General features: G+C 37.8%; 1 protein-coding gene across 1 annotated transcript; it reads right to left on the bottom strand.

Annotated features, from left to right (window-relative positions):
• Window positions 1-16,959: 16,959 nt before the first annotated feature.
• Window positions 16,960-17,370, bottom strand: LOC133775059 (replication protein A 14 kDa subunit-like). Its single transcript, XM_062213151.1, has one exon. It carries the CDS (start codon window positions 17,368-17,370, stop codon window positions 16,960-16,962), a length of 411 nt encoding a protein of 136 aa, XP_062069135.1.
• Between the last annotated feature and the right edge of the window lie 8,315 nt (window positions 17,371-25,685).

The raw sequence follows: 25,685 nt of genomic DNA, 5'->3' as shown, positions 1-25,685 counted from the left end.
AGAATGCCTCTGAGTAGTCTACACAAGTAAGTAGAATCTGTGATATTTAAAATTTCAATTTAATAGAGAGAATTCACCAACAGAATGTTTATTACAATTCACTATATCTAGGTGAGAAGTGTGCTTCTTAATTTCCATGCAGTCTGTGAGTTCTGCATTCATGGCACATCAATAATGTATAGGCAACAAGGTCTGGTTGATCCTGTAGCTATCATGTATCTTGTAAAAAGACATTTTTTGCCTAATGCCTCTTCTTATTATTATAGAATTAATGAGGTATAAGAAATGTGATTTTTATTGATGATTTTCATCTTGTTCCCATACTTATTTCAACAAGGAAAACATTTGCAACATATTCCTGTGATAAAAATCATCCGTATGATTCTGAATCCTTTGATCCGTGGGCTGTAGTGAGGCCCCAGATTTCTTCCATGTGCTCCTCAAGACATCGTCTCTCCTCTGCTTGTGGATTCTACAGGTTTCAGTCATGTTGTCTCATAACATAAGACACTATTGAAAGTCCTCTTACATACAGGCTCCTGGCTTTCTCCTGGCCCAGTGCTGGCCATTTTGGCTTTCTGGGGAGTGAACCAGTGGATGGAAGATCTCTGTCTCTCCTTCTATCTCTCTGTAACTCTGCCTTTCAAATAAAAATAAAATAAGTTGTAAAAAAAGTCCCCCTACAATAACAGTATCATTTTTAATTTATCCACTATTTCTTTGAGGCTGCATTCAAGTCTCATAAACCTCCAACCTTTTTCTTTGCTCTAATAGAGAAAACAATTTGGGACAATTGATTATTGATCCATTGCTGCCTGGTGCTAGCAATTTCAACTTAGAATGCCATAAGGGCTACACAGCACACATGAAACCCAGCTGCCTTGTAGTCTATATCAAGATCTACAAATGTGCAGAAAAAATTCCATTTCTCATTATAACAATTCTTGCCTCAGCTCCACAGCTGCTGGCATTGGATTTGGTTTTCACTGTCCATGTATCATAGACATGTGCATTATAGGCCAAGAAGGAACCAGTTCTGAACTATTTTTGCCTACTGAAGGTCTTAACTATTTCAAGCATTTTTATGAAGGCCCATCTAAACTTACCTCCACAGAAAGCACCTTTCCTATAGATAGTTACACCATATTCTGCATTCAGAGACCTCAGTTAAAACACCATGAACCCTAGCTAAGTCTTAGGGTAGCCTGCTCATACTAGGACAATTACAAGCTGGTCCAATGTAAGCCTTCACAAACCTCAAAGTATTCTGCCATTAAATTTATGCTGAAGCCTCCAAATTACAGCTCTTAGCCCCAAATGAAGTCTTTCTAAGTGTTATTTCTTTTTATCTGCAGCATTGCTCTTTTACATTTAATTTAGCAATCCAACATAAAAAAGTTGGTGTCTTTAAAATTGTTCCTCAAAATCGCAGGTCACTCATAATAGTGGGAAGAGAAAAGAAGTTGTCATTGTGCTCTTCCTGTCCAGAGGCTGGTTCCTAAACAGATAAATGGAAAAAGTCAACCTGAGCACACCCAATATATCTCCCCTAAGGTACCAACTGGATAAGACACTCCATGTGGGTTGTATTTGGGTTAAAGAAAGAAACAAGCTAGGAGTACTTACACTGATTGCATGTCCCCCCCCTCCCCCATCATCAGGGGTGCATCAAAAGCTATCTCTGAACTGCCTGAATGAGAGGCCCTCTTAGTCTTCTAACACAGGAGAAAAACAGCTTTTATCTCAGAAGAATGTTGAGCATTCTTCTGAACTGGAGCTGTTCATTTGTAATATTACAAAATTTTCACTACGAGATTTGGAAATGAACACATTCACCAGAAAGAATCAATTTTATCAAAGAAATCTGTTCTTCTCCCTGACCTGCCCTTTATGGTATATATCATAGTGATCTGGTTGTTCAAATTTCTTGTTTTTTTCTGAACCGTCTTTCTTAAATGTCAACAATAATCTCTTGAAGGCCAAACTCAACAAACATTTCTGTGTTCTCTTCCAACGTGACCTGCCCTTGTTATCAGAAACTATGCTTTCTGAAAAGGTCTTTCTTTCCACTTTTGACACTGCCTTTTAAAAATTTTTCTCCCTTGGTTTCCTTAACTCTGCATCCCTCAGATTCTTTGTTGTGACCTCTGAAAACTTTTCTTTCTCCTTCTCAGAGACATCATGCTCTGTGCATTGGTTGAACAAACTAATTCCTTAGGAAGCTGTTCCCAGCTCTATTGATTTTTCCCTGCCTTCCTGTCTTTCAGGGCATGCAGACAAAAAGAAACAGACAAAAATCTCCCAACTGCTGATTGACTCCCTAAATGCCTACAATGACCAGTAGTGGGCCAGTGCTAGGAACTGGACACTCAAACTGAGATTGCCAAATGGGTAACAGGGATTCAAGCAGCTGAGCCAGTACCTCTGTCTCCCAGGGTGCTCCACGCTGGAACTGGGAGTGGACCTAAGACTCCAATCCAGGCACATCAACATGAGATGCAGGCATCCCAACTGAAAACCTATTCACTATGTCAAGTGACCATCCCATGTCTACTGTTGTCTAAACATACATTCTCCGCCTTGACGATGCCTTCTATCATGGTTTCTGTGACAATCTGTATGTTAGTAACTCAATGCCCTATATTGTTAGCCATAAACTAAACCTCCAAACTTCCTTCTGAATATACTTGAATTTTCAATATTCAAAGTAAATGTATGTCACACTCACATCTTTATTATTTAACCAGGAGATATTTTCTTTCATATTTTCCTCACCTCAGTCAAATCTCCAGTCTTCAAGTTATTCAGACCAGAAAAAACATGGACATCTTATTTTCCACATTTTTGCTATTTCCCATGATCTAGGAAGGTTAGAGGCCACTTATCTTGTGGATTTGTCATGCTCTGCCCAGATCTACAAATGCTAGCTATGAGATCATCAACAAGATGTTTAGCCTCTGTAATCTCCAATTCCCTCATCTATAAAGTAGGCATCATAAACAAAACGTATCTCATAAGGCTGTTACAGAGATTTACCAAGATAAATGTGTGTGCAGTTCTTAATACAGCGATGGACACACTGAAAGCAGGCCACTTATATTTAGCCAATGTTACTGTGTTTGTTCTAACTTTAGATTGTCTTTTGATTATGTGTCCCTCTTATATATCTGCTGCCACTGCCTTAGTTTATTTCCTTTTCTTTTCTCACTTGGATTATAGCATCTGACTGGTCTGCTTGTTTATAGTTTCTCACCCTTTAAATCCATCATTCATACTGTCACAAGCTTTATCTTAGGAAAGCCCAAACCTATTTGTGTCACACTCTGTGACTTTAATGCTCCAGTGGCACCCCTTAGTCTACAAAATAATGTTCAGTCCTTTGTGTGACAAGCAGGTCTCTCAGTAATCTGCTTACAACTTGCTTTTCTTCTCTCACACTTAGGATGCAGGCGCATATGAACCCTTCCCTATTCATGAGTGCACTTTGATAAATTCTTGGCTATTTTTGCAAAACAAATACAAAAAAGAAAAAGAAAAAATCCCTTAAACTGAAACTCTCCAAGTTGTTCATGCCCCAAACATGAGATAAAATTCCATTTTTTCTCCCTGGCTAGCAAATTTTCCTTGTATTGCTCTTCTAATTTTTCTTTTTCTTCAAATGGAAGTTTATTTATTTCTGCACAACACTGTAAACTCCTTAAAAGCAGGCATGTGATATATTTCTTTGAACTCACTCGTCCTATCTAGCATGGACATTGCAGGTAATTAGGAAAAACTCACACAACCATATTTATAACTCTAATAAACATTCTACTGTTTTACCAAATGAGTTTACGTTTTGATAATTATTTGCCTCCTCAATACTTTGATGGCACTGTATAAGGTAACACATGGCCAGTTACTGACAACATGGCACGCTAGCTTGCCTATGAAGAACAGAGGAAAAGCCTAGACAATATGTTCACAGTGGTGTAATTAAGATGATAAAAATGAAATCTGAGATATAATTGCTAGTTATAAATAAACAAAATCAACATAAAATTTTTAATTAAAATAGCAAGAACAATTAAAGCAAGATTCCAGATGGACAGAGTTTTCTGAAAATTTTATAGCTCTCTCACAGCTCGAGAATCATCAGTTCTAACCTCACTTAGACACAGGTTCAGTTAAAGGAAACTTTATTTAGTACCACATAATCAACAGGTATATTTCCTGTGTTCATGCGGTTTTATTTCAGTCTCATTTATTTCTTGGTTTTATTGAAGTTCTAGGCCAAATGTGAGACTTGTTCAGTTAATGAACAAAAGCACCCTCTCCTGGCTCTACTAAAACTTGACTGTAGGCTATTTCACAGTGAATGTATCTCAAATTCTTAAAGTAAGTACCAAAATGCCCTGCATTACTTATCTAGAAAGAGATTTCAGTGTCATGTATTGGGACTGTTCCAAGTCGTTGAATGCCTGCTGATACAGTGTTTTCATAGTCACGAAAATTAAAACTTCATTCACCTTCTGTAGAAGCACGGTTTGTCCATTAATGTCTCTTGCTCCTATAGGCATTTCTCTTATGTTTCTGGTATCCTAATTATAATACCCACCTACAAATATAAATGTTAGTAAGCATAAGACTTTTTTTGGTCTATTTTTCTATAAAATTTTAGTTATTTTATATTTTATATTTCTATAAATATATTTATATTTCTATAAAATTTTAGTTATTTTCAAAATATAAAGTCTACTTATTATAGAAAAATAGAAAAAATGAAAAAAGGGAAGAAAATTTTATTTTGCCATGCAAATATATCTACTCCCTATACTGTATATTTTTAGACATTTTTCTATGTGTTTTATGACCTTTTTATAGTTATGAACAAATATTCTTAAAATTTTATGCCTTTATTTTCTTATTTAACATTATTGCAATTTTTCACATTAGTAAAACTATGTGTAAATTAAATAAATAATTAATATACCTATATCATCATTTATTAACCATTATCTTATTATTGGATATTTTGGGAAGTATTTTAAGGTTTTATCCATTATCAATAATGGTGCCCTAAGTAGTTTTCTGTCATAAAATTTTTCTTCATGGTTAAGAGAGAAAAATCTACTTTTGCTGTTTATAGGTCTTCCCACGCCAAAGAAACAGAAGCCATTTCTTGGGGGATGTCCATTCCATTCCATTGTTGGAAACAGTCGTGCAGCTGAGCATGGATTTGGTCTTCAAATTACTACCTCATTCCCCTGGAAACTGCCCTTCATTCATAGAAAGGCATATGACCCAGCCCAGAACAGCTTTTTTCCAGGATTTTTTTGACTGCACTTTTCTTTTGGGCTGCTAACCTGGTAAATAATTGCTAGAAGAAATCTAACTGAATGATGGAAAAAAAGAGCTTTGACTAGCATCCTTCCAACATTGCCTTGCTTGAAACATGTGCTATGTCACTACTTTTAAGTATTGCATTTGTTTTTGCAGTTATCTTAGCTTGTGCTAGCTTTGCTTTGAATACTCTTGCAAATTTGAAACAGTGCTGATTAATAAAGATGAAATCTCCACAGGATGTTAGCAGAGTAGTTGAACTGGAAGCCCTAAACCTATCTTGTTCCTATGGAGACATTGGTTCAAAAATAATACACAGAACAATTCTCTTTGTAAAAAATTCCAAAACCAATTAAGGGGCTCTTACATCCCAAGCAAACATGAAACCAGCTCATCAAATCTAATAGGAAAACTTGTTGCATTCTTTTGCTGTTGTCCCTCTTCCTCCTGCCACATGACCAGCACATGTGTAAAATGGATGGATACCAACAAGAGATTACAAGGAACACAAAGAAGCCAAATCATGATCCTTTCAAAGAAACAAAATCTTCAATAATTGATCCTAAAAAAATGGAGGCATATGAGTTATCTGGCAGAAAGCATAAAGTAATGTTCGGAAAGAAGTGGTGGAATTAAACTATATGCCAATATTCTTGGTGAATATTAATTTAAAAAAATCCTCAACAAAATACTGACAAAATAAATCCTATGACACATTAAAGGGATCATGTTCTTTGACAAAGTGGGATATATCCCTGAAATAAAAAGATGTCTTAATAGAAGGAACCAAAGAATATGATACACAACATTAACAGAATGAAGGAAAAAAATCAATCATATGATCATCTTACTAGATGTAGAAAAAGAATTTTATAAAATTAAAAACACTCATGGTAAAGGCACACAGTGATTTGTGTTTCAATCTCAGAGACATTGTGGTTCAGTTCCAAACTTCTGAAATAAAATGAGTATCACAATAAGATGAGCCATATGCTCATCCATTATTTTTCATTTCTTTCTCTCGCATGACAATTCTCTCTTGAACTGACAGTATATGTTGAATAAAAGTGTTTTGAATAGCAAGTCTTGTCTTATTCCAGATTTTAGAGAGAAATACTCAGCTTCACCACTTCAGTAATATGATAAACTCTGGCTTGTTGCATTTGGCAATTATTATGTTGAGCTTAAGGATAGATTCAAGGAGCCAGTGCTGTGGCATAGTAGGCTAAGCCTATGTCTGTGGCACTGGCATCCCATATGGGCATGGGTTCATGTCATGGCTGCTCCTCTTCAAATCCAACTCTCTGCTATGGCCTGGGAAAGTAATGGAAGATGGCCCAAGTGCTTGGGCCCCTACACTCATGTGCAAGACACAGAAGACATTCCTGGCTCCTGGCTTCGGATTAGCCCAGCTCTGGCCATTGTAGCCATTTGGGGAGTGAACTAGTGGATGGAAGAAAAAAAAGAGTGAAGAGGTATGATATTAACTGTCAACAACTGAAAACATGAAAAACTTTAGATGTAGACCAAGAAACAGAATGATGCATACTGTTAATCCAGGAGTAACAACTAAAAAATCATAATAAATGTATCAAAAAAGCCATCATAGAAAATAATAGACATTAAAATATTTGATTAACTGAAATGTCATAAAAGGGTGTTGGGGTTGGTTCCTGACCCAGAATTTAAAATGCTAGGTAGGATCTCAGGTGCCACATCAGAGTGCCTGAGCTCAACTCCCAGCTCTGGATTCTAGCTCCAGGTTCCTGTTTCAGAACATGAGAGGCAATGGTTATTATTCAAGCAGTTGGGTTCCTGCTACCTGTTACCCATATGGGAGACCTGGATTGAGTTTGTAGCTCCTGTCCCCAGTCTTTGGTGATTGCAAGTATTTGTAGAGTGAATCAGAAGGTGGGAGCTCTTTTTCTACGTCTCTTTTTCTGCTTTCTAAGTAAAGGTAAAAAAAAATTCAGGTTGTTGAGATCCAAGATGGCGGAATAGGAAGGGAGCACATTGATATTCTTCGGCAAGACACAGGTTAATAAAAGTGGAGATACTGCAGGGTCAAGGAAGAGTAGGGGAAGAAACAACAGAGGAAACTCTTCCGGAACTAGTGATTCACAGCGGACCTGCGTGGAGAGCGTGGGAGCCCAAGTTCGGGACACCAGCAGCAGACTCAACGCACCAGCGCTGGAACGCAAGGTGAGCCGAACCTCCATAGCCCGAGACACCAGCGGGCAAGCGGAAAGAGGAGGCTAGAGGGAACGAGGCTTGAAACTCCGTGGGGAAAAGTTCACCAGGCTAACTAGAAGAGAGAGAGGGAAAAAAAAAAAGTGACCGAAACGGACACGAGGAGTTTCTCTCTCTCCGCTCACCCCTCAAGGGCGAGCAAGACAAAGAGCAGGCGCCATTTTGGACATACGTCATAAGCAGAGCGACCTCAGGTCTGCACCGGCCCTGAGCCTAGCAGAAAAACCTGACTCTGGGGGGAGGGGTGAAATAACTGGAGATTAGCATCTAACTTGGCAACCCAGTGGGAGACTGCAGGAGAATTGGAGCCCACACAAGGGCAGCAGAGATTCCCTGTGTGGTCCTTGGGAAAGAGCTTCCAATCTCTGGCTCCTGTGGGTATATCATTTGCCTGCTAACTACCTCCAATTACATTCAGCTGTGTGGAATTACTTCCCTTTTGAATCAACAAAAGAAAGAGACATTTACCACACCTAACCTGGGAGTGTCATCTTGACACACCCTCAACCCTGAGGAACCAAACACAGCTCTCAGTCCACACCCATCTCAAGCCTCTAAGGCTCCACTAAAAGCAGACAGTCCACTTAATCTAGAGTCATAGTATAACAAGAAAAAAAAAACACCACAGTGAAGAAACCAAATATCTCCAACATGCCATACAACAAACGCAAAAACCGAGGTAACAAGAACAAGGAAGACACTATGACACCCCCAAATGAAAAAGACACCCCAACTCAAGATTATGAAGATGATGAGATAGAAGAAATACAAGAAGCGGATCTCAAAAAATTGATAAGAATATTAAGAAGTTCTCAAAAACAAATTCTTGAACTACAGAAATCCTTAAAGGACAAGATAGAAAATCTCTCTCGTGAAAGTGAAATATTAAGGAGGAATCAAAATGAAATGAAACAACTAGTGGAACAAGAAATGGTGATTGTGACGAGAAATCATAATGAAATGAAGAATTCAATAGATCAAATGACAAACACATTAGAGAGCCTTAAAAACAGAATGGGCGAAGCAGAAGAGAGAATATCAGACTTAGAAGACAGAGAACAGGAAAGGAAACAGGCAAACCAAAGAAAAGAAGAAGAAATTAGAAATCTAAAAAATATTGTCGGGAATCTACAGGATACTATTAAAAAATCTAACATTCGGGTTCTAGGAGTTCCTGAAGGCATGGAGAGGGAGAAAGGATTAGAAGGCATTTTCAGTGAGATACTAGCAGAAAATTTCCCAGGTTTGGAGAAGGACAGAGGCATCTTAGTACAGGAAGCTTATAGAACCCCTAAGAAACATGACCAAAAGAGATCCTCACCACGACACGTCATAATCAAACTCACCACAGTGAAACATAAAGAAAAGATTCTAAAAGGTGCAAGAGAGAAACGTCAGATTACTCTCAGAGGATCTCCAATTAGACTCACAGCAGACTTCTCATCAGAAACCCTACAAGCTAGAAGGGAATGGCGAGACATAGCCCAGGTACTAAGAGAGAAAAACTGCCAGCCCAGAATATTATATCCTGCAAAGCTCTCATTTGTGAATGAAGGTGAAATTAAGACTTTTCATAGCAAACAGAAACTGAAAGAATTTGTTGCCACTCATCCTGCCCTGCAAAAGATGCTTAAAGATGTGTTACACACAGAAACACAGAAACATGGTCATCAATATGAAAGAAGGGAAAGGAAGGAAACCTCACAGCAAAAGATCACAGGAAGCTCAATTTCTCTTTGACATAGAATTAAACTCTGATGCACTGTTAGAGCAATGTGCTAAAGTAATCTATTATGTTCTCTTGATGTCTGTTAAATTCTAATTGTTCAAAAACAGCTGAATTTTTATTAAGAGCTATGGGTTATTTAACTATGTGCTTATTTTCAAAGACTTGAATAATCACCTTGTAACAATGATCAAATTTGGACTATGTTATGTCATGATTTTAAGGAATCTTAGTTCAACCAGATATTTTGGACTTTGATATTGGTCTATTACGCTATGTTATATGTGCGTACATATTGTATGTCCACATGGGGAAATTTTATTAAGAGTTTTATTTTAAATGGCTTTTAGATAAGATTGTCCATAAATTTAAGCTGCTAAAATCAATCAAAGATACATTTTAATTTGTGTGACCTGAATCTGTGTATCATATGTTTTAAACTTTTTGGTAGAAAGAAACTAAAAACATTTTATATGGTTGTGCTTAAGTTTACTGGTTAAACAAACTACACCATCTTAGATATTTAAGAGGTGTTTTCAAATACATGATTCTTAAAATTTATAGAAGGCATTGGACCTTCTGGTAAATGTTTTATTAAGTGCTTATCTAAGGGTTGAAACGGTTTGCTAAGTATTCATGTAATATTGCTATTTTCAGCAAGTGATCTAGGACTTGCTCCCTCATTTCTCTATTCTAAGCCCAACTTGTTCTTTCATTTCTCTATTCTCTTCAAGGTAGGGAACTAATTCTATTATGAAGGAATCTGTAGGACGCACAATTTAATCTTTAGACCTTATAAGAGATGGCTAACATTTTGCTGTAATAGCATAGCCAAAATAAGAGCTTAAATAATAATCTCATAGCTAGAGTCACATCGCCATCAGCGAAGTATACAGTAAGTAGAAAAAAAAAAACCTCCCTTTCAGACCAAAGGGAAAGAAAGTTTTAAAGTGAGAATATAATTTTCCTCATGGGCATTGTCTACCTTAGAAAAACTACTACAGAACATGCCTGTGACTATAGACTTGTAGTTCAGGCCACCGAAGATTAGAGATGGGACACGGGCACTCCCTTGACTTGCATCCTCTGGTCTGCTTGAACACAAACCAGGAGGAAAAGAAAGCTAGGCATCAGAAGCAATGGGTGGCAGGCCTATTAATGGCTGATCTGTACAGTGATCTGCCCTCAAGGAGACCCAACAGGCCAGTCCACTGCAGTGGCTTTCAATGTGGTAAGTATGGGCTTCAGCAGAAGTCAGCTTGTGAAGAGCCCTGGCAGCTCTGCCAAGAGTTGGATCACTGGAAATGGACCTGCCCTGGAGTCGAAGGATGTCCAGGTCAGAGCCACAGATCTTATTGGCTCCAAGCTGAAATGCCCTTCACTCAGCCCAACTTCCAAAGTGACCACTGCAGCTGAGGGTATGGACAAGTAGGGTCAGCAACATTGCAGGCAGAACAGTAAATTTCTTGTTAGAGATGCAACCTGCCTTTACCTGGCCAGCTCTCCTCCCAGGCCAGCCAAGTAATGAAAGTCAACAGAGTGCCTTCCCCTAGGAGGTTCACACCTCCCTTAGGATATACTCCATGTGAAGAGATAGATAGGTCTGGGCCTCTTAACTTACAAGGCCTAAAGCCCACCAGATTATTATCAAGCCCCTTCTATCAGGTTCTATTTGCCTCTCCATCAGAAAACTTAATTGTAGCTTAGACAGCACCTTTCTTAGCTCCTCTAATAATGACTCTGTCCTTTGTTCTAGACCCTGTCTAGTGCACTTGGGCCTCATTCCTTTGTAATCATAACCTCTACTCTACCACCAATGGCTCTACTCCCAACCTGTGTGTACTGATGGTCCTCTTCCCCACTTAATGCTGTATAATTGTTCAGACCCGGTAAATGCCACTCTTAGGATCATTGGTTACTATCCTCACCCTGTCTTTTATGACCTTGTCTAAATATGATCAGAGTCGGGGAACTTGGAAGGCTTCCATAGCCTTGGCAACTCATGACGACAGCCTAGGGTGGTTACTGGTGCCATAAATTAGAGTGTCAATTTGTTGGGTCAACAACAGGAGCCACTGTGCGCTTGCTCCTGATGTGGGATCTCTGTCCTTAATGTACTGTACATTTTGATTTAATGCTATAACTAGTACTCAAACAGTATGTTTCACTTTGTGTTTCTATGTGGGTGCAAACTGTTGAAATCTTTACTTAATGTATACTAAATTGATCTTCTTTATATAAAGAGAATTGAAAATTAATTTTAATGTGAATGGAAGGGGAGAGGGAGCGGGAGAGGGGAGGGTTGCGGGTGGGAGGGAAATTATGGGAAGGGGAAGCCATTGTAATCCATAAGCTGTATACTGGAAATTTATATTCATTAAATAAAAGTTAAAAAAAAAAATAAAAAAAAAATTCAGCGATGGAAAGGAATATAAAAATATCCATCATAAAGAAAACAAAACTAATAAGATTGTGACCTTAAACCCAATCTATTTTTTTTAAGGGAAAGAGTTTATTGGGGGGAAACCCAATAGATTGGAGGGAAGGGGTGAAGAAGGAAAAGAGGGAGAAGGAGAGCATAAGAGGAGAGACAGAGACAGAGATAGAGGTCAGGAGACAGAAAGAATGAGACACATGTTCAAGAACAGGTCCTTTTAAAACTTTGCTGGGGGCGGGCTGTTGCTGTGGATTCATTCTGAGAGGAGGAGTGCAGTGGGTGCAAGAGGCACAGAGTCACCACACAGCTGCAAGGAGTCAGGTGAAAGCGAGCCAGAGGCAAGCAGCCCACAGACTCATTTATTTCAGTTGGTACAGCAGCTTATATAGCCGAGGCAGCCAATCCAGTCAAGGGGTGGTTTATGTCCTAACCAATCACAGCACATTGCCAGGCAGGCTCCATTGCCAGGTGGTTTCCCAGTGGGTTTCCAAAGCCATTTCTGAGTAACTGATGCTCACTTGCCAGTGGCCATCTTGGCATGGCCTTCTCATTCCACCACAGCGGCCAGGGAAGTAGGAGCAGAGAATCCCATTAGGATGGGATGGAGCTTGACACTAGTGATTGGGCCATGTGGCCACCTGGCTTCCAGCAATGGCGGTGGGGGCTAGAGCCTAGGATGGTGTAAGGGTGAAAATCATTCCATAGATAAGACTGCGCCATTTTACTTACACTCCCCCCCTTTTGTTTTTTATAAAAGAGGAGTTGTATGGGATTACATTAGTCCCAAAAGTCCAGGAGGGGTAGAGGGATGATGATCTGTCCTTAGAGCTACTTCCTGCTGACATAGGGTGATGAGGTACTCCTTGCTGGCATGGGGCAGCTGAGTATATTCCTGTAGCAACATTTGGTTGACCACCGGGTTGCTGAAGGCCATTGTTCATTCCATTATCACCTCTAGTAAACACTTACACAGCCACTGTAGTATAAAAGACAGGGTGAGAATAGCAACGAATGATCCTAAGAGTGGCATTAACCAGGTAATGAGAGGATTTCATAAAGGAGAGGAAATGAGGGGGGTCTCTGGACCCTTGTGAGGACTGTTTGATGGACGTGGTTTAAAGCTGATCCCAACCAAGACTGGGAGAAAGACAACTCAACTTTTGCAGGTAGAGGGGTCTGTCTGTAGAGAAATCCTGAACAATCATACAACACTGAGTAGGGGAGAGGACCATCAACATACACAGGTTGGGAGTAGACCATTGATGTTAGAGTAGAGGCTATGATTACAAAGGAATGAGGCCCCAAGTGGGCTACACAGGGTCTAGAATAAAGAACAGGGTCATTATTAGAGGACCTAAGAAAGGTGCTATCTAAGCCACAACTAATCAATCAGAAGATTGAGAGGCAAACAGAAACTGACAAAAGGGACTTGATAATAATCTGGTGGGCTTTAAGGCCTTGTGAGTTATGAGACTCAGACTTACCTATCTCTTCACATGGGTTAAACCCAACCTTAACAACAATTTAAAAGACTTGTTAGGGACATTTGTAACAGCTTTATTCATAGTCCCTATTTGGAAAGAACTCAACTGCCCACCAACTCAATGGATAAACTAATTGTGGTATATCCATATAATGAATAGTACTTCACAATGAAAAGGAAGAACCACATCATGATTGTCTTCAAAAAGATTATATTGCTCAAAACAGTCATTATAAAAATTCTCATTCCATTTATATGGTATTTTAGAACAGAAAACAATGATACATACATACATATCAGATCAGTGGTTTCCTGGGGCAGGAGGTGGAGTAGATTGATTGCAAAGGAGTATCAGAGAACTTCTGAAGATAGAATTACTATACATTTTGGGTGGAATAGTGGTTATACAGTTATTTGTCAAATGTCATCAAACTGTGCCATCATATATGAATTTTATTGTATATATTTTACACCTCAAAAAAGTTATTTTAAAAATTAGAAAATTCTAAAATGATGTCTGTGTTATTTTTACGTTAAACAAACAGAATGCTTTGTTCTGAAAATTTTAATTACTTCAAACAAAATGTGAACTTCTATATTGTTGAAGTGATTATAATAAAAAGATAGAAAACAATGTTATAGATGAAAGAAATGTCAAAGGAACTTTGCTTTGCTTATTTTAATATACTCCTAATCCTAGCATAGTGGCCAATTTGAAAGTTATTGCTCCATATATTTGAATTGAATTTAATTCATGTTAATTTTCAGAAAGTCAACTGCTCTGAAATATCAACTATCTTTTATGTTAAATATGTTCTTACACATTTCTAAATTAAACACCAACTTTACTAAATGACAAATCTTAGTTTTTAATGAAAAATGAATCTTTGTTCTCTTCAGATACTGGCCAGTATCTTAAATAGATATGTGTTTCCAATACTTTAAGGTTTTGGCATTTTTCTGCCTTTTACTCTCTTTCTCTCTTTGAAGTGTTTTTTTTTTTCCCAAGAGAGAAAGAGAGACAGACAGAAAGACAGACAGACTGACAGACAGAAAGAGCTCTCATTTGCTTGTTTATTCTTCAAGCGCCCAGAACAACCAGAGCCGAACCAGACCAGAACCAGGAGCCAGGAAACTGCCCAGAATATTCTTACCTATATTTTTAGCTGGTTTCCTAATAGGACTTGGTTTAAAGAAAGGGATTGGGCAGGCATTTAAGCCTAGTGTTGAGACAACACTTGGGATGCCTACATATTCTATCAGAGTGCCTAGATTCGAGTTCTGGCTCTATTATCAATTCCAGCCTCCTGGTAATCCACACCTTGAGGACGAGATGATAGTTGAAGTGGTTGGGTTCCTGCCACCATGTGAAACCCAGATTGAGTTTCCAGCTGCCAGTTTTGATGCCCATTGTGGGCGTCAGTAGAGTGAACCAGCAGTAGGGATCTCTCTCTCTCTCTTTTTCTATTTTTAAATTTAACTTAAGTTACACAAGTTTCATGTATTTCATATATACAGATTTAGGAATATAGTAATACTTTCCACCCTATCCTCCCTCCTGCCGACTCTAACCCTTCTTCCTCCTCTCTCTCCCATTCCAACTCTTAATTTTTACAAAGACCTATTTTCAGTTTACTTAATGATCATAAAATTAACCCAACACTAAGTAAAAGAGTTCAACACATTAAAGACAGAGATCCTACATAATATTTTTTTAAAAAATAATAATTTTCTATGCCATTTCCAATTTAACACCATGTTTTTTTTTTCATTTCCAATTATCTTTATATACAGAAGATTGATTCAGTATATAATTAGTAAAGATTTCATCAGTTTGTACCCACACAGAGACACAAAGTGTAAAAATACTGTTTCAGTACTAGTTATAGCATCACTGCACATTAGACAACACATTAAGGACAGATCCCACATGGGATGTAAGTACACAGTGACTCCTGTTGCTGACTTAACAATTTGACTCCAACAGTATTTTTTTCATTTTGTGTTGCTATATGGGGGCAAACTGTTGAAATCTTTACCTAATATATACTAAACTGATCTTCTGTATATAAAGAGAATTGAAAATGAATCTTGATGTGAATGGAAGGGGAGAGGGAGCGGGAAAGGGGAGGGTTGCGGGTGGGAGGGAAGTTATGGGAGGGGGGAAGCCATTGTAACCCATAAGCTGTACTTTGGAAGTTTGTATTCATTAAATAAAAGTTTAATAAATGAAAAAAAAGATCAATATGCAAAAATCAGTTATATTTATATACTGTCAATAAACAAGCTAAAAATTAAAAAAAAAGAGTTCAACAACTAGTATGAAGTGGTTATAAAATACAAGTGGTTATAAAAGATAAAAACACTGTTCCTTAACAGCAGAAATGAGAGCTGTAAAAGATCCCTGAATTTCAAATGTCCATTTTCACTCCAATACATTACATTTTAGGTACTCTGTTAGTTACTTTGGATCAGGGAACACATATGATATCTGTCTTTTTTGGGACTGGCTTATTTCACTAAGTATAATGGTTTCCAGTTGCATCCATTTTGTTACAAAAGACAGGATTTTATCTTTTTTTTAACTTTTATTTAATGAATTTAAATGTCCAAAGTACAGTTTTTGGATTATAGTGGCTTTCCCCCCCATAACCTCCCTTCCACCCACAACCATCCCATCTCCCGCTTCCTCTCCCAACCCATTCACATCAAGATTCATTTTCAATTATCTTTATATACAGAAGATCAATTTAGTATATACTAAGTAAAGATTTCAACAGTTTGCACCAACACAGAAACACAAAGTGTAAAGTACTATTTGAGTACTAGTTATACCGTTAATTCACATAGTACAACACATTAAGGACCAAAATCCTACATGGGGAGTAAGTGCACAGTGACTCCTGTTGTTGATTTAACAATTGACACTCTCGTTTATGGCATCAGTAATCACCATGGGCTCTTGTCATGAGTTGCCAAGGCTATGGAAACCTCTTGAGTTCGCCAGCTCTGATCTTATTTAGACAAGGCCATAGTCAAAGTGGAAGTTCTCTCCTCCCTTCAGAGGAAGGTACCTCCTTCTTCGATGGCCTGTTCCTTCTGCTTGGGATCTCACTTGCAGAGATCTTTCATTTAGGTCTTTTTTTTTCCCACAGTGTCTTGGCTTTCCATGCCTGAGATACTCTCACGGGCTTTTTAGCCAGATCTGAATGCCTTAAGGGCTGATAATTTTTACAGCTGAGTAGTACTCCATAATGCATATATACCATACTTTATCCAGTCAACAGTTGATGAGCATCTGGGTTGATTCCATCTGTTAGCCCTTGTGAATTGTGCTGCAGTGAACATGGAGGTACAGATAACTCTTTCATATGCTGATTTGTTTTAGTTTGGATAAATTCCCAAGAGTGGGATGGCTGGATCATATGGGAGGCCTATATTCAGATTGCCAAAGAATCTCCATTCTATCTTCCACAGTGTCTGCATCAGTTTACAATAGATGGGATTTCTCTCTCTCTTTGACTCTCAAATAAATAAATTAGAAAAAATATATTTTTTAAAGAACAATTCTCTTTCAAAGTGATATGTTAAATAAGAATTGCAATTGATTTCCAAAGACGGTTACATGTTATCATGGGTGAATGTCTTTTTTTTTCTTTTTTTCTCTTCCTCATACATATGAGGATTCCTTTAATATTCTTTACTATAGCTCACTTGCAATCCTAAGAAAGTCAGTCCAGATCATTCCCCTGAAGGAAAAAACTGAGGGAACTCGTGGGTAATTTTCACAGCTTCATTGTAAAGTCCAAGATCTTTATCTTCTTTGAACTGGACATAAGATGCACACATGATGGTTGTCTTTGATGTTACTCTTCCAATGACTTCCACAGCTCTAGAGACTTCTTCGAGAGGTTTCATCAACCCAACAGTTCCAGTTTTTCCTTCTCCATCTGAAAGAATAAACATTTTTCCACCGGGATGAATCTTTCTCAGCTTCCCTACAAAGTATACTGGCCATTCGATGAACTGAGAGAGCATGCTGGCATTGATGTGCAACTTGGGCAGCTCTATGACGTCTACCACGGTGGCGGGACAAGAACCACTGCCGGCAGGAACACAATGGATGATCCAAACTGTGCATCCCGCAGGCATCTATTGTGAATGCAATTTATAAGTATACACATTGGGGCACCATTGTAGGACAGAGGACTAAGTCACCCTTGCATCCCCTTTCAGAGTGTGGGTTTGAGCCTGACTGCTTTGCTTCCTATCCAGCTTCTTGATACTATGCCCGGGAAGGCAGCAAAAGATAGCCCAAGTAGTTGGGCCCCTGGACTCTGGTTTCCGCCTGGTACAGGCCTCACTGTTGTGGCCATTTGGGGAAAGAATGACAAGATAAAAGACTTCTCTCCCCATCTCTCTCTCTCTCTCTCTCTCTCTCTCTCTCCTCCCTTACTCTCCCTCTATGTTGTTGTGCTTTTAAATAAATAAATAAATCTTAATAAATCATTCTTTAAAAGGTAAACATTTTCTTACTCAAACAAGGGGTCAGACAAAACAGAAATTGAGGTTTACATGGTAAATTTTTGGTTAGTATTAAGTTGAAACATACCATTACAATACAGTGCAATTGGAAAATTGTTAAATTTGAGGAATGTCAAGTAATTTTTGGGAGCAGAAGCTGCAGACAGGTTTTTTTTTAAAAAAGATTTATTTATTATTTATTTGAAAGAGTTACACAGATACGAGAGGCAGAGAGAAAGAGAGATCTTCCATCCGCTGGTTCACTCCCTAGTTGCCCGCAATGGCCAGAGCTTCAGCGATCTGAAGCCAGGAGTCAGGAGTCAGGAGTCAGGAGCTTCCTCCAGGTCTCTCACGCAGGTACAGGGGCCCAAGGATTTAGGCCATCTTCTACTGCTACCCCAGGCCATACAGAGAGCTGGATCAGAAGTGGAGCTGCCGGGACTTGAACCAGTGCCCATATGGGATGCTAACATGGTAGGTGGGGGCTTCACCTGCTATGCTATAGCGCTGTCCACCAGACAGATTTTTAATCTGAATCTAAATTTATTCTTATAATAGTAAAGTCCGTTTTCTTAAAGGCTATGCGTTTTTTTTTAATCCTGGGTTATCTCAAAATCATTGATAATTTTATATGTTATTTTGTACTAAATGCCTATTTAAAGTTTAGCTCTTTCTTTCTTTCTTTCTTTTTTTCTTCATTTCCTTTCTTCTTTTTTTGAATGCATTCTTGCATCTCATTATGGGTCTGTATGTAACTTATCCTGTATTGAAAAAAAAGTGGAATCACATTCAGTTTTTATTATAAAAAGATTTAAGACTAGTTTGTTTCAATCTAATTTGATTGATTTGCTTCTTTTCTTTCTAAAGGACAAGTATTTATAATTTTAAAGTAGATGAATAATCATAATTATACTAATTTGAGGGAGTAGTTTAATGATAGGGCTACTTCACAGAAAAGCCAGCATACTTAGAAATACTTCAAAATATTTTATTAGTTATTAAATCATCCTACATAAATAATACTACCCAGAGCTCAAATTACTTGCCAGGTAGTTTAGTGAAACCTATACTACACTGCTAACATATTAGAAATTCACATATAACTATTAGATATAAAATAACAGAAAGGAAGCAATCAATCATTATTTAATTAAGGTTCTTCATACATCAAATGAAAACTCAAAAGCCCAATAATTTAACATCACCATTTCCCTGTCCTGTATTATTCTTCCTTGATCTTCCTCCTTCTGCTGATCTCCTTTCTGCTTAATGTTTAAAACAAAACAGAGCAACAGTGAAAACCTACAAGAAGCAGCCTTTGTCTGAACATCAGACTGAATTTGCAACACTGAGGAACCCCACAGCAAGACTTGTGGATGTGTTCAAACAAGTGCTATGCTTTTAAACTTATTTAGAGGGGCCAGTGCTGTGGTGTAGCAGGTAAAGCTATGGCATCCTATACGAGTGCCGGTTTGAGTCCTGGCAGCTCCTCTTCCAATCCAGCTCTCTGCTACAGCCTGGGAAAGCAGTAGAAGATGGCCCAACTCCTTGGGCCCCTGCACCTGCATGAGAGACCTAGAGGAAGCTTCTGGCTCCTGGCTTCAGATCTACACAGCTCAGGCCATTGCAGCCTCTCTCTCTCTCTCAATCTCTCTCCCTCCCCCTGCCTCTCTGTAACTCTGCCTTTCAATTAAATAAATAAATAAATAAATTTTTAAAAGTAAAGTTATTTGGAGTGACTAAAATAACACAAATATTGGAATCCAACTGATTGTCAAGATAGTGCTCATAAAATGGAAATGGGACATTTACTGACTTCCAAGCCCATGTAGACGTACATGCTGCACATTTTCACTTCATTCTACCTTGGACACTTAGCTGTATAACATTTATACACCATGTACAAGAAAGTTCCAGGCCACTAAAATAAATAACTTCTATGCAACAAGGCATATAAGTAGAACTTCAGAAGGTATATTTCATGCAAAGCAAGTGAAAAAGTCATGGGGATACTGAATTCTGGTGGGCAGTGAGGCCAAAAGAAGCACATGCCCTTCCGGGCAGTGTAAAAGGTAAATTGGTACCCACTGGGAGCTGGTTCCAGGATGTCCCTCAGATACCCAAATCCACAGACTCTCAACTCCTTCATGTAAAGTGGCATCTATTCCTGTAATTAAAATCATTTCTGGGTTACTTAATGTACCTATTGCAATGTACATGCTACCTAAATTGAAGTAGTTCACTGCTTAGAGATTAATAAGAAAAATTCAGTACAGATGCAAGTGGGTGGGCATTTTTGATATGTGTTTGGTTGAATCTATGCATGTGAACCCTTGGATACAGGGGGATGACTACATATGCCCTTTAATCACTGAGCAACTTTAAGCTGTTGAATTGTGGTTCTCATTTCCCAATGTAAATATCATTGATGTACCTTGTATTCAATGAACTAATCTTTTCAAATCTTTCTTTCACATGTAGAACATTTTTCTAGTGTGCTCATATCAAGAAGCACTAAAAATAGATTAAATATCTTTTATTCTGAATGTTTTTGTGAAATACACATTAAAAAGGTGAACATTTTTCCCCATGAGTTCTCTGTAACGACATCAGAACAACATTAAAATGTCTAAGGACTAAACGTATTCATCATGAAATTACTAACTTTAGCTTTCCTTGTTTCAAGTTAATTAGTATTGATGAAATTAAATTCCACAGCAATTATTCAGCACAGATACTTGTGAATTCCACTGGTGATTATGGCATATGCTTTCTGTACTATGAAAACATTATATGGAAGCATATCATTATTTTAAATCTATGTTTTTATTTTGCAGTTACAGTGTGTGAATTTATCTTAAAGAAAACAACAACAAATTATCAAGTCCGTATGTTCTTCCTATAGTAACGCAAACTCTGAAATTAAGAAGGTAGATAATAATTTTATCCTCAACAAAATAAAACTACAAAATAAACAAAATAAAAACTATTTTTTCTTTTCAGCTGACGTGAATATTTTATGTTTAAAGATGAAGTGGAGGGGCCAGTGCTGTGGCGTAGCCACCGCCCGAAGTGCCAGCACCCCATATGGGCACCAGTTCCAGTCCCAGTTGCTCCTCTTCTAATCCAGCTCTCTGCTATTGCCTAGGAAAGCAGTAAAAGATGTCCAAGTCCTTGGGCTCCTGCACCTGCGAGGGAGACCCAAAAGAAGCTCCTGGCACCTGGCTTCGGATTGGTGCAGCTCCAGTAGTTGCAGTCAGTTGGGGTGTGAACCAGAGATTGAAAGACATCTCTTTCTCTGCCTTTCCTTCTCTCTGTGTGTATCTTAAATCTTAAAAAAAAAAAGTTGAAGTGGACAGGCCGGCACTGTGGCATAGCAGGTAAAGCCACTGCCTGCACAGCTGGAATCCCATATAGGTGCCGGTTCAGGACCCAGCTGCTCCTCTTCGGATCCAGCTCTCTGTTGTGGCCTGGGAAAGCAGTGGAAGATGGCCCAAGACTTTGGGCCCCTACGTGGGACACCTGGAAGAAGTTCCTGGTTCCTGGCTTCAGATTGGCATAGCTCTGGCCATTGTGGCTAATTGGGGAGTGCACCAGAGGATGGAAGACTTCTCTCTTTCCCTCTCTCTCTGCCTCTGCTTCTCTGTAATTGCCTTTCAAATAAATAAATAAATCTTTTAAAAAAAGATGAAGTGGAATGTATATGTTTTTAAAAAAATCTTTCAGTTAATATTATTATCACTATATAAAACAAAAAATTTGTATCATATCTGGTAAATGTAAATATATATTGAATCATGCAATTACCTTATATCACTTGATTATTATTTATTAGTGGTTAGTGTTCATCAGTGATTATATTTTCTTTTTTTCTAAAGATTTATCTATTTATTTGAAAGTGAGATCTGTAAAAATGATATTCAAAGTGTAAAACTTATATGAGCAGAAAGCAATTTTACTCATTAAAACATACCTTGCATAAGACATTATTTAAACAGCAACCACAAAAAAAGCCATATGAAAGAAAAGGAATATTTAAGCTTTTTTTGATGGTAACTAGACATGGGTTTTAACTGGCATTCAAAATCTTTATTTGAAGATAATTATAAAATAAAAATAATTGATATTGTAAAGCTCCTATATAAAAAGGACATTGACTCTTTTTTTTTTTTAAAAAAAGAGATGTATTTATTTATTTGAAAATCAGAGTTACACACAGAGAGAAGAAGAGGCAGAGAGAGAGAGGTCTTCCATCTGCTGTTTCACTCCTCTGTTGGTTGCAATGGCCTGAGCTGTGTAGATCTGAAGCCAGGAGCCAGAAGCTTCCTCTAGGTCTCCCACGCAGATGCAGGGGCCCAAGGAGTTGGGCCATTTTCTACTGCTTTCCTAGGCCGTAGCAGGGAGCTGGATCAGAAGAGGAGCAGCTGAGTCTTGAAGTGGCACCCAAATGGGATGCCGGTGCTTCAGGCCAGGGCGTTAACCCACCGCACCATGGCGCTGGCCCCCAGTGATTATATTTTGTACTTAGACTTCTCATGGTGTTTTGTATTAAAGAATTATATAGAACAGTTTATTTGTACAATCTATAAAAAAAGGATGTCTTCACTTTTGCAAACATTTTAGGTTTACTCACCTATAAGAGCCTATGCTGTTGAGACAGAATACAAGTAGGACTTAGGAGAGCAGGCCCTTTCTGTCCTGGCATGTGTTTATCTCTGGTTTCAAACCACTAAAGAGTGTTCAGACCATAAGCCCAAAAGACTGCCTACCACTCTGTTATAGACTTCCCAAACCTGCACACATGTCCAGAATAGCCCAGAACAACCATTAAATGATCTTCCTGGAAGGGTGGTAATGAGCAACAACACCAAAAGGGAACCAAACCATAGAGAACAAAGTCAGGTGCAAATCAAAGTACATGTAAGAGGGGGAACCACCATGCCTCCCCACCCAAGGCAAAGCTCTGCCCAGCTCCCCTCATTGAGTCAGTTGGTGGAACCTCTTCCTGGTGTGCTGTCTCCCTGTGCAAGCCCATGGTACAACTTTTCTGGGTTGCATATTGGCTGGCTGCTTGTCAATTTCTACTTTCTTTCTTTCTTTTTTTTTGACAGGCAGAGTTAGCGAGAGAGAGAGAGAGAAAGGTCTTCCTTCCATTGGTTTACCCCTCAAATTTCTACTTTCAAGTGAGCCAAAGAACCTCTAGTTGGTATCAATATGAAGGGAAATTTTTTGTCACTTTGGGATCTATTCATGCTCTTGAGAAATCACTTCTTTTATTGCAGAATCAGTTCCTGTTCTAAAAAACATGTAAGAATTCTGAAAGTTCCTGTCGCTGACTGGAAAATGAGTAGTGTTTGACAGATATTACTAAATAACAACAGCTCTGTACATCGAAATAATGCATCTCGAAGAATCTCATATTAGTATTTGGACTAACCTAAGGAAATTTAAAGCTGCTACTTCTGCACGCTCTATCATTCCACACCCATTTTTATTTATCTCAAATATATCTTTTAAAATTAGGATTAGATGAAGAAACAAATTTTCCTTCAATAAAAGAAGGTCAGATGAAGCCTTTGGTGTTTTCCTGCTGAAGATATCAAATATTTCAAACTCTTTTTTTCTTCAAGCTATTTACTTTAGAATGATTTCAGTCACACCGGATTTCCAGATGACCAGGTGCTTAAAATTGGTTTCACACTCAATCTATGAAAACTTACTGGCTGCCCTTCTACTCTGGTCTTCTTTCAGACTACAAAGAGAGTATGAAACCAACCTCCGTCAAAGGGCTTACTTCTTGGTAGTTAGGACGCAGGAACAAATAAGCACTACTCTGTTATGTGTGGTGTGCTGTGTGCAAAACACATTAGAAGGGCAGGAGTGGCAGTGGTCGATTCTTTCTGTGGGGCTCAAGAAAGGCTTCACAACAGGTGATATTTGATCTGTGTTTTGAAAAAATGCACTGAGTTTCCCAGGTGATTAGATGTGAGGAGAAGTAACATTCCATTGGAAGCAGAAATAGGGACACACACAGAAGAATGGAGTAAGCTGTTGAATCCAGTGACTTGTTATTTCAGCGTGACTGAAGTATAGCAAGAAGATAAGAAAGAATGTAGACAAATGCACTAGATGCTTGTAGTAAAGAAAGGAAAAGAAAGGGAGGAAAATTAAAGGACATGTCTTATAGGAGTATACAGTGGATGGTGGATATACTTTTTATACTTCTTTTTAATCTTTGTTAAAACCTTATTTAGCCTTTAGTGTGCAAAATATACCTTTAGAATTTTTGCTTTTTTCTTGTGATGTTTTATTCTGTGAACATTGTAAGAACATTAATCTAACACTCCATGTCAGCTATCATGTTTGTATCTGTTAATTTAGTGCTGAGTAACACAAGTAAGTACTTGATAGATTTTATCAAATATGTTGAACTTCACCTATATAGTAATGTAGCCCTCTGTTATCATAGTGTTACAATGATTTCTCAACACATTCATTTGCCATTTCTTTTTTTCAATTTTTAAAATTTATATAAGGTGAACAAACTTCATGTATTTCATATATACAGATTTAGGAACATAGTTATACTTCCCATTCTGCCCTCCTCCATATGCTCCCACTCTCACTCCTATCCTTTCTAATTCCTTTTTTTAATTTTTAAAATGACATACTTTTAATTTTTTCATAATTATAAACTTAACCCTCCATTAAGTAAAGAATTCAACAAGTAGTAAGAAGAAGAAAAAAAAAAAAACTGGTCCTCAACAGTAGAGACAAGAGTTGTAAAGAATCAGCAAACCTCCCAAATGTCAATTTTTCTCATATTACTTTTTTTTTTACTCTGTTAGTTACCACAGATCAGGGAAAACATATAATATTTATCTTTTTAAGACAGGATTATTTCACTAAGTATATTGATTTCCAGTAGCATCCATTTTATTGTGAAGGACAGAATTTCATTTTTTATGGCTTAGTGATATTCCCTAATATATATTATATATAATATATATAAATATATATACCTTATACAAATTATAAAAATTTAAAAACATGAAATACCTAATGAATTTGTTTGGAAATCAGTGTAAATTTATAATAACTGAAGGCTACATTGCTTTGTAGGTGAAGTTCAATGTATATGATTAAGTACATCAATATATTCCATTATACACACACACACACAAACACACACACAGACATGCCATACTTTCTTTATCCAGTCATCAGTTGATGGGCAAGTTGATTGATTCAGTATCTTAACAATTGTGAATGGAGCTGCAATAAACATGGGGGTATAGATAACTCTTTCATATGTTGATTTCATTTGGTTTGGGTAAATTCCCATAGGTGGGATGGCTGCAACATAGATTAGATCTATTTTCAGATTTCTGAGGAATTTACACACTGTTTTCCACAATGGATGTATTAGTTTACATTCTCACCAATAGTGTATTAGGGTATCTTTTCCCCCAAATCCTCACCAGCATTTAGTGCTTTTTGATTTTTGGATGGTAGGTATTCTAAATAGGGTGAGGTGAAACCTCACTGTGGTTTTTATTTGCATTTCCCTGAGCATTTTTCATGTGTCTGTTGGACATTTAAATTTCATCTTTTGAAAGATGTCTATTCGGGTCCTTTGCCCTTTTCTTTTTATTTTTTTCAACTTTTATTTAATAAATATGAATTTTGAAAGTACAACTTTTGGATTATAGCGGCTTTTCCCCCCATAACTTCCCTCCCACCCTCAACCGTTCCATCTCCCACTCCCTCTTCCATCCCATTCTTCATCAAGATTCATTTTCAATTATCTTTATATACAGAAGATCAATTTAGTATATACTAAGTAAAGATTTCAACAGTTTGCACCCACACAGAAACACAAAGTATAAAGTACTGTCTGAGTACTAGTTATATGGTTAATTCACATAGTTTTCAACACATTA

Source organism: Lepus europaeus, chromosome 16 (assembly GCF_033115175.1).
Source record: "Lepus europaeus isolate LE1 chromosome 16, mLepTim1.pri, whole genome shotgun sequence".
Classification (NCBI taxonomy): Eukaryota; Metazoa; Chordata; class Mammalia; order Lagomorpha; family Leporidae; genus Lepus; species Lepus europaeus.
This window is presented reverse-complemented; position numbering and strand designations above follow the sequence as displayed.

What these genes read in the sequence shown, in the direction of transcription:
- LOC133775059 (XM_062213151.1), bottom strand. Translation starts at nt 17,370, where the DNA reads ATGCCTGCGGGATGCACAGTTTGGATCATCCATTGTGTTCCTGCCGGC.